At 39.8% G+C, this 13203-nt stretch overlaps 1 protein-coding gene across 1 annotated transcript in view; it reads left to right on the plus strand.

Annotated features, from left to right (window-relative positions):
• Nucleotides 1–13203, plus strand: part of GALNT2 (polypeptide N-acetylgalactosaminyltransferase 2) — a 258888-nt gene that overhangs the window by 220038 nt on the left and 25647 nt on the right. Inside the window, 3 exon segments of the mRNA XM_036755282.1 lie at nt 3271–3358; nt 4232–4335; nt 9426–9552. Coding sequence (XP_036611177.1) covers nt 3271–3358; nt 4232–4335; nt 9426–9552 — 319 coding nt within the window.

Genomic DNA, 13203 nt, shown 5'->3' on the forward strand with positions numbered 1-13203 from the left:
TTTAAAGCCCTCCCCAGTCTCACCCCAACCTGCCTTTCTAATCTTATTACACAGTACCATTCTTCACTCTACAATCCAACCAAACTATCATTCCTGACACGTGGCTCTCCATCTTTGGTCTCAACACCTTTACATTGGCTCTTCTCCCATGCCTGAAATATACTCCCCTCACACACACACCATTCTCTCTTAGGATTCATAATTTCCTTCAAGGTTCAGCTCAAAGATCACCTTCATCAGGGTTTCTTAACCTTTTTTGCATGTTCAACCCTTGTGGCAGTCTGATGAAGCCTGTTGGTCTCTTTTCAGTGTGTGTGAGAGTGTGTGTGTGTGTGTGTGTGTACACACATATACCTATACATACATACATACATACATGTATTTCCAGGCCAGGCTGTGAGCTTCTTGAGAGCAAGAACTGTTATATTTTTGACATTGTCTTTTCGGGGCCTAGCATAATGCCTGGCACATAGTAGGTACTTAATATATGAGTGTTGACTCTAGATCCTCAGAAGCCTCTCAGGCCAGTAGTCAGAGCCTACTTACACAAGACCCTAACAAGCTTACATACTTGGCTCTTGGAACCCACAGTGGCTTAGAAGAGAAGAGAGGGCATGGCCAGGCATGCTGACAGCTGTGAGAAGTGATTGCTGATATCCTGACAGAAGGAAAGACATTTTAAAACTATGAACCTCTGACAGGACAATTCAGAAAGGCCCTCAGGCTGAATCGTGAGGGCCAAGAGCCCTGCACACTTCAGTAGACAATATGGGTCTCACTGTACTTAGAGTATGATTATTGGTGTCCTTAACTAACAATAACCCTGAGCCCTAGAGAGGAGATTAAGTGTGTTCAGAGTGTAGTGAATAAAGGCAAGATAACAAGAAAGCCTTCCTCAGAGACAGGAAGACCTGGGTTCAAGTCTGACTGTGTAACTGGGCAACTTAACCTATCTACCAGTGCTCTAGGCAACTGTCTAAGATTAGAAGTTGCCAGGAAGATGCTGCTCTACGTTGGTAGAGGGAGTTTCCTTACCTAAGAGTTCCCCAGACCAGTGAAATCACAAGTATAGTCCTTATGACTGAAGTAATAATCATGATCATAATAATATGCAAAGTTTACAAAGCATTTTATAAGCATTTTCTCATTCGACTCGCAACAGTCCTATGATGTAACCTGCCTATTTTGCAGGTGAGGATACTGAGGCCAAGAAGTTAGATGACTTGCCCAGGGTCACAGAGCCACAAAATATCTGAGTTAGCATTTGAACTCAAATTTTCTTGTCTCTACCTGACTGTTTATCCATTAAGCCACCCACATGCCTGTTTTAAGAAGGCAGGGGGAGCATATAGTATTTCTTTAGGATTTTCATCCAAAATGATTAATAAAAGAGATATTTTTGATGTCTAAAGTGGCAAGCCTTCTGCTGTCCTGAGCAACTCATTCACCAAGTTTTCCATATAATTGTGGTTCTTCTGCACTCGATATATTCAAAAAGTGGTTTTTTGTTAACAGCACACATCACTACAGTAAAGATTCTTCTTTTGCAGCAAATTTCTGAAACCAGCAGTTGGAGCTGTTTTAAGTTATTTGTCTGATCAGGACAGAGAAGGCCAAATTGACGCAGGATCTTGAGGAAATCACTTTAGGGGTAAAAATCAAAGGAAGCAGATTCTGAGAAAATTTAGTCCTTATCGTCCCATCCTTGGCACCAGATTTAGAAAAGAGGAAGTCAGTATACAAGGCGGTTTGGCCAGTTGAGTTTTCTCTGAATTAGCCACAGTCTCCAGGCTGATTTTCTGGTTTACATTAATTTTACACATAGGGAATGTCTTGGATACAACGTGGCAGGTTTTCTGCCCTAGGCGTGTAACAAACAGGTCTGGATCAGATGAGCCAGAACCCGCCGACATGCTGGGATTCTCAGTGCAGTAGCTGGAGTTTCTGTGGCAGAGAGTGCTGATTTTTTAAAAATCTTCCTTTGTGCATCATCCCATTTCTGTCACCTGCCTACCTGTCAGCCAGGTGCTTTCTTTGTACTCAGGCAGGTACCACTGTGAATCTGCAGCGTGATTAGCTCACTAGAAAGGCCCTATGATGGGCTGGCCCCCAGAACACCCTGGGATCCCAGTGGGCAAAGCCACCAGGCTGCCCTTTTGTTTTCACTCTTTCCATCTCAATGCACCATAGCAAACAGTATAGACAAAGCCCTGAATACAGAGTACACAGGAGTGAGAAATTGCATGTAAGCGTAGCTAAAACACTGTGACCAAAAGAGAGAGAAAATGGGAATAACTTAGTATGGCTGCCACATCAGTGGAAGCTAGAGCATGGGAGTTTCTGAGTTGCAGTGTTGGCCAAGAGATCACTTGATATGTCTGGAGAGAATTGACAGGTGGAGTGAACCTTATGTGCTTCTATGGAACAAATGTTTGCTAGAGATTATCCTGTGGATTTAAAGATAAAATCTCAACAGGTGTGTAGATAGAGGGGAAGGGAAGGCAACAAGCATTTTTAAAGTACCTACTATGTGTCAGTCGCTGTGCTAAATGCTTTACAGACATCATCTCATTTGGTTTTTATAACAACCTTATAAAGTAGATGCTATTATCACAATTTGGAGGAAACTGAGACAAAGAGAGGTTAAGTAGCTTTCCAAGAGCCCCAGAGTTAAGACACACCTGAGGCTGAATTTGAACGCAGGTCTTCTGATTCTGGGCCTATACTACATAGCATAGAAGTATATGTTTATTTCCAGAGATACTTAATTTTCTTGAAAGCATAAGCTTCCCTAACTTTAGAGTGTAGAACAAGTAGTTCTCAGCAAGTTCCAATGAAGTTTCTTCATCCCCTTTTTGTCCCTTTTTCAGTCTTATTTTCTCCTAACCCCTTGTGCCTTTATTTTTATTCCATCCACTCTAATTCATATGGGTGCTTTCTTTTAGGGAGGGAAGTAAAGAGGGTGTTGTAGCAGCAGCAGGGTTTGAATTTGGCCTTAGACACTCAGTAGCTGTGTGACCCTGGGCAAGTCACTTGCCTTCGATGAGGAAGACTTCTAAGAGTGCACAGAGCTGGGTGCTTCGGGTGATAGGGGGAGAGGCAGGGAATGTTTAAGATGTATCCTTGTTTGTTGGGCTTTCCTTCAGACATATTCACAAGTAAAAGGCTTTTGACTGTGAGAGAAAAAGAGTAAAGGATAAGAAGGCGTATGCCCACATTTCACTTTCTGACTTGTCATTTATCCTGTGTTGGTTTTTCTCTCACCTGCAGGTTTTGACTGGAATTTAGTATTCAAATGGGATTACATGACCCCAGAGCAGAGGAGAGCACGCCAAGGAAATCCAGTTGCTCCCATAAAGTAAGTTCTTTCACAATCTTTAAAAAAGATGTAAAAAAAAACAACAACCCAGTTCTAGCCTCATATCCAACCACTGAGTTGCCATATGACCCTGGCCCAGAATTTCACCTCCCTGTGCCTTATCTTCTCACCCAGGGTGTAGACATCTCCACCACTAGGTGATAAAGTGTTTTGAAATTTTTAAAAGACACCCGACCTGTCTGTACCCACCAATTTAGTTTGCCAGACCTGTTTTTCCTTACGTACTATGAAAATATACTAAGCACCACAAGGGCTGTAAGTAGTACCTTGCTGTTATAGTCAGTGCTGTCCTTAATTGTTCCCGGGCTTGGCTTCCCTATGTCAACAAGTTATGTTTTGGACTTCCAGTAGTGATGGTGGCTTGCCTTTTAACTGTTTGCCTCCTTTTGTTTTGTGACATGCAGCCTACATATCATAGGAAATCAGTAAGTAGGCATTAGGGTGTCTTCTCTGGCTAGCCTTTAGAGATTGGATTGATGTTTGAGCACATTGCGTACTTACTGCTGGTAACAACTTAGGTGAGGAGGAAATGTCAGATACTCCCCATTTTGCAGGTGAGGAGACTCAGAGAGAAATGACTTGCCCTGAGTAAGTCAGCAAATTTTGCCCCGTGGTTTTCAACATCCCTAATGGACCGTATAGTGTCAGGGCAGTAAATTGCTAACCTGCTGTGCCTGCCGTGGTAGAGGATAAACCTGAAGTTGCTTGAATCCTGAGTGTGGAATAATAGCCAGAGTTTATTTTGAAAGTCAGTTTGTAGTTCAGATATTATGGACAGCTCTGAGAGAACACTTCTGACTTTGACCTCCAATCTCTTCCTTCCTTCCCTCCCATCCCCATTTCTCCTTCTAGAACCCCCATGATCGCTGGCGGGTTGTTTGTGATGGATAAATTCTACTTTGAAGAACTGGGAAAATACGATATGATGATGGATGTATGGGGAGGAGAAAACCTGGGTATGTGTCTTGTTTCTTCTGAATACCTAGTCTCTTGATAGAAAGCAATTTCTAATTTATGTGAGCATGGGATGCTTGGCTTCTTAGCGCTGGAGAAATCTAATGGGAATGGACTCGTGGACAACAGACTCTCACCTAAGAGATGTTGACAAGGAACGAGAATGGGAGTCTGGACTGTGGGAAATGCAGATCTGACTAAAGAAAAAGCATGGTCTTGTTAATGTTGGTCTTGTTGCAAGTAAGGAGCTGGTGGGGACAAGTTACAGAAGCACAGATGGTAGAGATTTAGAGTGAAATTTGAGTTCAGAGGAGTAGTAGATTTTCTACAAGTTTTGTAGGAGACCATTCCTAGGGAGAAAATGCACAGCAAAACCTGGAAAAATGGCCAGTTCTCCATCTCTCAAACAAGATAGTATCCTTGAAATGTGATAGAGTCTCAGTCATCAAATGAGCTAGAGTTGAGGTCAATGAGTATAATCCTTTCCTGAATATTTGTGCAAAAGCCTCCTAGCTTTATTTGATTAAAAAAAATTAGACCTTGTAAATCATTATTACCTGGATGCAATTTAATTTCACAGATCTATATCTGTGATTCAGTAGCTGCATCACAGTTAGAACAGAAAAGATTTTTTTGCTCGAAGCCATTAATTTCGAGTACTTACTTCTTCTGAGCTAATTATCCTTGGCCACTGAGTTTTCTTTTATTATCTTTTGCCTCTGGGTGAATCCTTTTGCTGGTGCATTTGGGAAAGGGAGAAAAATCTGATGAAACTATTACTTTGAATAGTTTTTTTTTTAAGTTATAATACAGAACCAAAGATGGTCTTTTCCCCCTTCATTTAAGAAACTGGCATGATGTTTGTTTTTTAATCATTTTGATGACTTGAAACTTTTGCTGACATTGTGCATAATTTTTGGAGCATTTCAGCTGCCGAAGAAATTTTTATGTGCTGAAGAAATTTGTTCATGAAAACTTAATGACTAGATTAAAAAAGGTCTAAAAAATTTTTAAATACGGTTGATCTTTTGAGCATTTTTGAATATGAAGAGATTTGAGTTCAGTATTAGAAAAATAGCTGGTTTTTCTAGAACTGTATACAGTTGATTAAGATTCTAGAAGGAATTCCAAGTCATTCAACTTTTATGGAAGGACCACTTCAGAACACATTTCACCATGTGATGGTGACTATGCACCCGATCAAAAATACCATGTCTTAGAAAACAAGGCAAGGCCTTGAGAGTAGCTATGTCTGTCAACATCGGTATAGACTGGGTGTGCAGCACTGTGCTGTATGTTGAATAGTTCTTCCAAAGTGAATCTGCTTCTTGCCAGTTCAGATCTTGTGACATGATGCAGAGACAGCATTTACCCCAAAATGAAAGGAGACCTTTCACTCAAATGCCAGAGTGAAAGACAGAGATTTGTTTACAGTTGCTTACTTTACTCTTGCTTTGGTTTCTATGTTTCTGTACTTGTGCTGTTGAAATTAGTTGGCTGGGATGATAGGTCATGGAGTCCTAGTTCTGATGTTTACAAATTGTGTGATCGTGGGCAGGTACCCTAATCTCTCTCAGGTGCCTTCATCTGTAAAATGGGTACACGAAGCTGTGAGAACAAATACTTTGCAAAATTAAAATACTGTATAAATGTGAGTTACATCACAGAATTTTGTACTAAGGTGATTGGAAGTGGAATAAGGTGTATGCAGAAGGAAGACTATTAGGAAAGGGTCAGTAGACCAGGAAGAAAGCCAAATCCAAAGGCTTATCATTTCATATGCATGAAAGCTCTTTCTCCTCTTACTCTTGGAGCCAATAGGGTATCTCTCTAGGAGTTTTCTGCTCCAGATTTTCTGATGGAATTAGGCCCTGCCTTTCAAAGAATGCATAACCTACAGACCACCTCCCTATTCTTCACTGTTGCTGTGGACTTTGGCTGGAAACCACACATAGCACAGGTAACCAGTCATTGGATTGTTACCCATGAGCTATCTGTGGTAATTGTGCAGCAATATATGCCCAAACCTAATTAGAATTGGAAATTTTCAAACTTTTCCACCTAGACTAAGTAGTCCTTCCATTACTTTTTTAAAAATGTTTAACTATTGTACCGTTTGGTAATTAAAAAAAAATTATTTTATTACACTCTTATGTTGCAGAATCAGAATTTCATGGGACAAAGGAATAAATGGGCAGCTAGGTGGTGCAGTGGACAGAGTGCCAGGTCTGGAGTCAGGAGTCAGTCTGAGTTCAAATTTGGCCTTAGACACTTATTAGCTGTGTGACCTCGGGCAAGTCACTTAACCCTTTTTGCCTCAGTTCCTCATCTGTAAAATGAGCTGGAGAAGGAAATGGCAAACCACTCCAGTATCTTTGCCAAGAAAACTCCAAATAGGGTCACAAAGAGTTAGACATGACTGAAAAATGACTGAACATGTATTTTTCCCATGCGGACTAGACCGTAATTAATCCTCAGTGTGGAAACCTTCTTGCCAATCTTGAAGTTTTATTTAGTTAAAGTAGGTATTATAATGTAAATCTAGTTTTATGGAGCCTTAGAAATCATTAATAGTATATTCGAATATCATGGAAACACCATTGAATCTGGAGTTACAAGGGCTGGATTCAAATAATGACTATGCCACTGGATACCTGCATATCACAGAGAAGTCACTTGACCTATTTAGGTTTTTTTGTTTGTTTTCCTCATCTAGTTCAAAAAAAAAAATAGGAGGGAGACCAAATGGTCCCTAAGTTCCCATCTATCTTTAAAGCCATGTTACCAATAATCTTGTAATTATTTAACTTTTAAGATGACTTCAGTATCCAATACAACCTTATTAATTCAGACCCAGCTAATTCAGAATGTCTTATAATTTGTGTTGAGCCAAAATTTACTTTTGCAATTATCAAGAAAGGGTTCACTAATCACCCAATGCCTTTTGAGCACCTACTAACATATTTCTACTTATGCACATATGTATGCCTTTTATGCAAGCCTCTTGGGTGCCTGGGGATGAATTATTTTATCATTGTGTTGCATTATTTTCTTGTTGATGGGAGGCAAGCCAACTTTTACATGAGGTGAAAGTAAATAGGTTGGAAAGTTGTCAAATAGTAAAAGCCTGTGGGTGGGTAGTAAGGAACAGGCATCTTTAAATCCACAGTCTAGTGTCAGTGCGAGCCATGAGGTTGTGTGTAAACCCTTCCAGATGGAGTGAGGTGGAAGGGCGCAGCAAAAAAAATTTCTTTATTCAAATTTTTAAAAATACTTTCTTTAAGTTTTTTAAATTTTAAATTACAACCTTTTCTGGGTGAAAAAGCAGAAGCACAGGCTAGTGCTCAATTAATATTAAACAGTAACATTAGAGGGAGATGGATGTTTAATTATCTTCTGTGTCTAATTACAAAGTTTCATGCGGACACTTTAAGAATACTTAGGTCTTTCTGTCATTTTGAAGAGTGCCTATTGCTTAGTTTTGCCATTGTTTTCTGGTATTGCTGACCTGCCCTCTTAGAATATCATTATACCCAGGATAGAGAAATATCAGCTAGACACTAATTAGTACAGCTATGTGGATTTGTAGCTGGTTGGGCAACTTTATCCATAGAGGAAGGGGGCGGGAGGAAAAGAGAGCGAGAGAGAGTGAGAGCGCGCGAAAGCGAGAGAGCGAACTGCTCTGGTGGCCCTTTTCTGGTCAATGTTTTTCTTAATGACTTGAATAAAAAGCCAGTAGGCACACTTATCCAAGTTAAAAGTTTGACCCAAAGCGGAGGATGATGGATAATGCATTGGATGACAAAATCAATATCCAAAAGAATTTTGGCCCATCAGAATGATAGGCCAAATCTAATAAGATGAAATTCAGTAGCAATAAAAGTGAAGTGAGAATATCACCGACTTTTAGAGGTGGAAAGGGCCTTAGGAATCATCTGGTCCAATGGTGTCAAACTCAAATAGTGTACCTACTAACATAATTATACTTATGCATACGTATGCATGTTCCTCTTACACAAATTTATTTGGTGCCTGGAGATGAATTGTTTCATCCCTTCCCTACCAGCTGCACATTGACTTAGTAAACCACAGATTAAGATTATCTTTGTTTTAGTGTATTTTTATTTATTTTGTTAAAGATTTCCTGATTACATTTTAATCTGGTTCTGACCACACTTAGGAGGCTTGGGTGGTAGGTGGCCTGTGAGTTTGACACCTCTGGTCTAGTCCAACCTCCTCATTTCCTGCATTTATCCTTGAAAAATTCAGCTGCCTAGGCAAAGGATGGGGGGAAGAGGTGGCATTTGATAATAGTTTGTATGAAACAAGACTTAGAGGTTTTAATTGACTGCAGGTTCAGTGTGAACAAGTAACGTAACATGATAACATGATTGCAAAAAAGCTGACATCCTAGGCCATACTCTGAACTTGGTCAGACCACATCAGGAATATAGTGGGCATTTACAAAGTGGAACACATCCAGAGAAGACCATTGGTGGCAAAAAGCATTGAAGCCCTTTCATACAAGGATCAGCTGAAAGAATTCAGGATATATAGCCTGAAAAAATAGAAAACTAATATGTTAGCTATCTTTAAATAATTTTAAAGTTGTTACTGAAGGAAAGAAGGGAAGTAAGACTGTTTTTCCCTCTGAGTCTAGAGAGTACAACTAGGAGCAAAGGGTAGAAGGTAAAGATGGATTTCACTTCAACTGAGGAAAAATGCTCTAATAATTAGAGCAATTTTAAAAAATGGAACGAATAGCGTGAGATAGTGACTTCCCTTTCACAGAAAATATTTGAGAGACACGATGACCAGGGATATTTTATGAAGAATTTCTGCATGAGGTAGGAGGTTGTATTAATAATGTCTAAGGGTCTTATCAAAGCTGAAGATACTGTAATTCAAAACCTCTGTGTTAATTGTTTTAGTAAAGTTCTTCCGGTCAATTAACATTGCATTCAATGGCAATGTTTCACCAGTCAACAAATAAGGAGATCTGGGAGCACATCTAGTGTAGGAAATGTCTGAAGGATGTTGGACCTTTATCTCATTCTTTGAATAGTCACTTGTTCTCAATTTATTACCACAGAAATTTCATTCCGAGTGTGGCAGTGTGGCGGCAGCCTAGAGATCATCCCGTGCAGCCGAGTCGGGCACGTGTTCCGGAAGCAGCACCCCTATAGTTTTCCAGGGGGCAGTGGCACTGTGTTTGCCCGGTGAGTAACACATTTTTTTTTTTAAAGAAAAAGTCCGTTGCTGAGTTAAATCTTCTGCCTTTCTCCTGAAAACTTAGAGCTACCACACTCAACTAGACCCTTCCCTGGAAGACCAGGAAAATAACTTCTGAAGGAAAATCCTGAGCCAGGTTTTGTTGTTTTGAATAAGGAGAGGATCTTCGGGCTCAGTGACTCAGATACTAAATTTTGTATTGTCAAATAAAATTTTGAAACTTTTTTTTAATTCACAGGGATATTTGTGCTACAGATTTGGAAACTAAGTTAACTTAAAGACTCAGTGTTTCTCTGTAGAATGCTTAATTTAAGATGTGATTAGATATTTGACCTTGAGCCATTTACTTAATTAACCTCTCCATGTCTCAGTTTCCTCATCTCTAAAATGAGGATCCTGAGCCAAACGATTGATTCTATGTAACTTTTTAACTCTCAAGTTCTGTGATTCAGTAACATTGAATTAAGAATATAGATACTTAGAAATTACCTGTCAGCACTATGGCTAGAGGAAGAGTTCTGACCAAATAAAATATTGTGCGGGTCATAGAAAGTAAAATGGACAAATTTGATTACAGAAAACTAAAAAGATTTTGCACAAGTAAAACTGGTGCAACAAAATTAGAATAGAAGCAGGTAAATTGGGGTGGGGAAAATCTTTGCACAAACTTTTTAAATCGAGACCTCTTTTCTAAGCTATATGGCACTGATTCAAATTTATAAGAATAGGAGCCTTTGCCAAATTAATAAATAGTCAAAGGATATGAACAGGCAGTTTTCAGAGAAAGAAATGTTGGGGGGGGGAACAGAAAGGAGAAAAGGCAGAAGAGAAAGATTTTTGTTAATTAAAAAATATGTAATTGAAAAAGGAGGCAGCCTGGGGAGGAAAAAAGAATATAGGTATTTTAATTTTTAAAAAATAATATAGATATCTAATGTTATAAAAATTTAGGTTTGCCACTCATTTGAAATGAGAACAAATGAAATTTGAATTGCCTATGGATTTGCAGACTTCTTAACAGCTCCTGTCTCGTATTTCTACCCTCCTATCCCTAGACTTAAATTCTTTCCACCACTAGCAGCTCCTGCCCATCATCAAAGGTTCAGTAGAGATGCTAACTGCTCTGTGAGGATTACCAGATCTTTCCTAACATTTGATTTGTAACTCATTTATGCACTTATTATGCTCTGCTTTCATTTATTTATGTGTATGTCTTATCTTGCCTATTAATCGAAGACCTTAGGGACAAGATCTATGTCTTAGTCATGCTCATATCCCCATAGTGCCTTGCAGTAGGTTTCAAAATGCTTTTCAAAAGGATATAAATAATCATAACTCACACAGCATTTAAGCACATGCTCTCCCAACAGTTCGTGGGGTAGGTAGCACAAGTATCATTAACTCCACTTTGCACACAAAGAAACCAAAATTCAAAGAAGGTAAGTAATAATATCATAGGTTTAGTGTAGGAAGGGACCTGAGCCCAACTGCCTCATTTTAGATGAAGAAACTGAAGCCCAGAGATGATAATTATTCCTTTGCCCATACAGTAAGTGGCCAAGGTGGGATCTGAACCCAAGACCTCTCACTCCAGTGCCAGTATTCTTTCTACTGTACCGTTTGACCAAGGTCACACACAACCAGTAAGAGTTTGAACTAGAATTTGTTCCCAGGTCTCCTGAATCCAAGGGTAGAGGGCTTTATTCTATGCCCTACTTCCTCCCTTAAATGAGTCAATGTAAGCATGCATGTCTAGGGAAGGAGAAAGATCTATGACAAAATATGGATCACACAATAAATACAGGAAGAAGGGTGAGATTGTGCTGTGTGTATGAATCTTTGCATTGGATGTGTCAACTGAATTGGTTGGTCTTTTCATTTAAATAGCTGGTTTATCAGGTTGGGGTTTTTTGGTGGAATTGTTTAGTTAGTTGACTGAATTGGTTATCTTGACATATCAGACATAACAGCCACAAAGCTTCTGAAGTTTCCCACCTGAGTCTTATAACCAAAGTTCTGTCATGCATTAGTGTTATTTTCTTGACAATGTACGCATGGGCCTTCACACCATTCGTTCACCTTGAGATCCTACCCATACAGGATCCCCAGCTGGTTTTCTTTTTGCTTTAACTGGTTGCTTGCTTTTCCTTCTTATTTTTACTCTACTTTCCCCTAGTGCTCAAAGACTGAAATTATTGGAACTAAGGAACCACTGACAGATTCTCACAAGTTCCTTCCCCACCTAAAACACAGATAAGCCACTCAGTCTCAAGCCCCTTCTCCATTTGTGATCAAGTTGCCATAATGTTTACACAAACCACTTAATACACATCAAACTGGAAGCTGTTTTTGCTCAAAGTTATGTCATAAGTGCAAGGTATTGCATCATAACTTTGGAGACAGGAAGTTTTATCTCCTGGGACCTTTTCAGGCAAAAGGGGATATAGCCTTTACATTGTTTTCCATTACAGAAACCCCCAGATCCTCGACAGTTATATTTTCATTTCTCTTAGCGTTTTGTAAACTAGGAGGCACAGTAGGTGGAATTTGGGGGCTGAAGTCAAAAAGACCTAAGTTCCAGTATGACTTCAGAGGGTTGCTAGCTGGGTAACCCTAAGCCAGTCACTTTGAGCACCTCGCTTCCTCTGCTGTGAGATGGGGATGATACTAGCACCTACCTCCCAGGGTTGCCGTGAGCATCAGATGAGATATTTGTAAACTACTTTATACAATGCCTGTCACACATTGTTGTATAGTCATTTTCAGTTGTGTCTGACTCTTCATGACCCCATTTGGGGTTTTCTTGTTAAAGACGCTGGAGTGGTTTGCCATTTCCTTCTCCAGCTCATTTGACAGATGAGGAAACTGAGGCAAACAGGGTGAAGTAACTTGCCCAGAGTCACACAGCTACTAAGTGTCTGAAGCATGATTCAGCTCTTCTTTAGTTCCAGGACCAGACACTATCCACTGTGCCTCCTGGCTGCCTCTGCCTGGTTTCTTTATTCCTTTCAGAAAAAGAATAGCTTGGAGACAGATAGGAGAGGAGGAATCAGTTAATCAGTCAATCAGTAAATATTAATTAAGCACTTACTATGTGCCAGGCTCTGTGCTAAGTGCTGAGAGGTTCTAAGAGATTTTTAAAACCTTCATATTGTGAGGCTCAGTGGGCCAATTGGTAGAATTTAGAATCTTCTCGTTTTTCCCACAGCAAATGAATACTTCTCAAAGGAAGCATTTCCCTGAATAGATAGCATAGAATTCGGACTCAGGGGGGCTCATGGGGGATCCAAGGGGCTGTTAGGCTCAGCCTGCCCTTGCTTATCCATAGCAAAGGACAACATGATGAAATGAAGATGCGCGTCAGACCTCAGAAATCTCATCTGAAACAAATTTTAACTCCCTTCACTTAGGAAACTCCCCGCCCCTCCTTTTTTTAAATGGCTAATGAGAATCATGAACTGACTGATTTGAAATTCTCTCCATTCTCCCTGACTTTGTCTGAGTAGAGGCTGGCAGTAAAATGACCAGAAAGTAAAGAGGGAAAAGATCTGGACCACAAGAAAGCCAAATAATCAACTTTTTAGGAAATTAGGCTTGGCTGTATATAATCCTTCAATGCACAGCCTTGTCCATGAAGC

The sequence above is a fragment of the Trichosurus vulpecula genome, chromosome 4, assembly GCF_011100635.1.
Source record: "Trichosurus vulpecula isolate mTriVul1 chromosome 4, mTriVul1.pri, whole genome shotgun sequence".
Lineage (NCBI taxonomy): Eukaryota > Metazoa > Chordata > Mammalia > Diprotodontia > Phalangeridae > Trichosurus > Trichosurus vulpecula.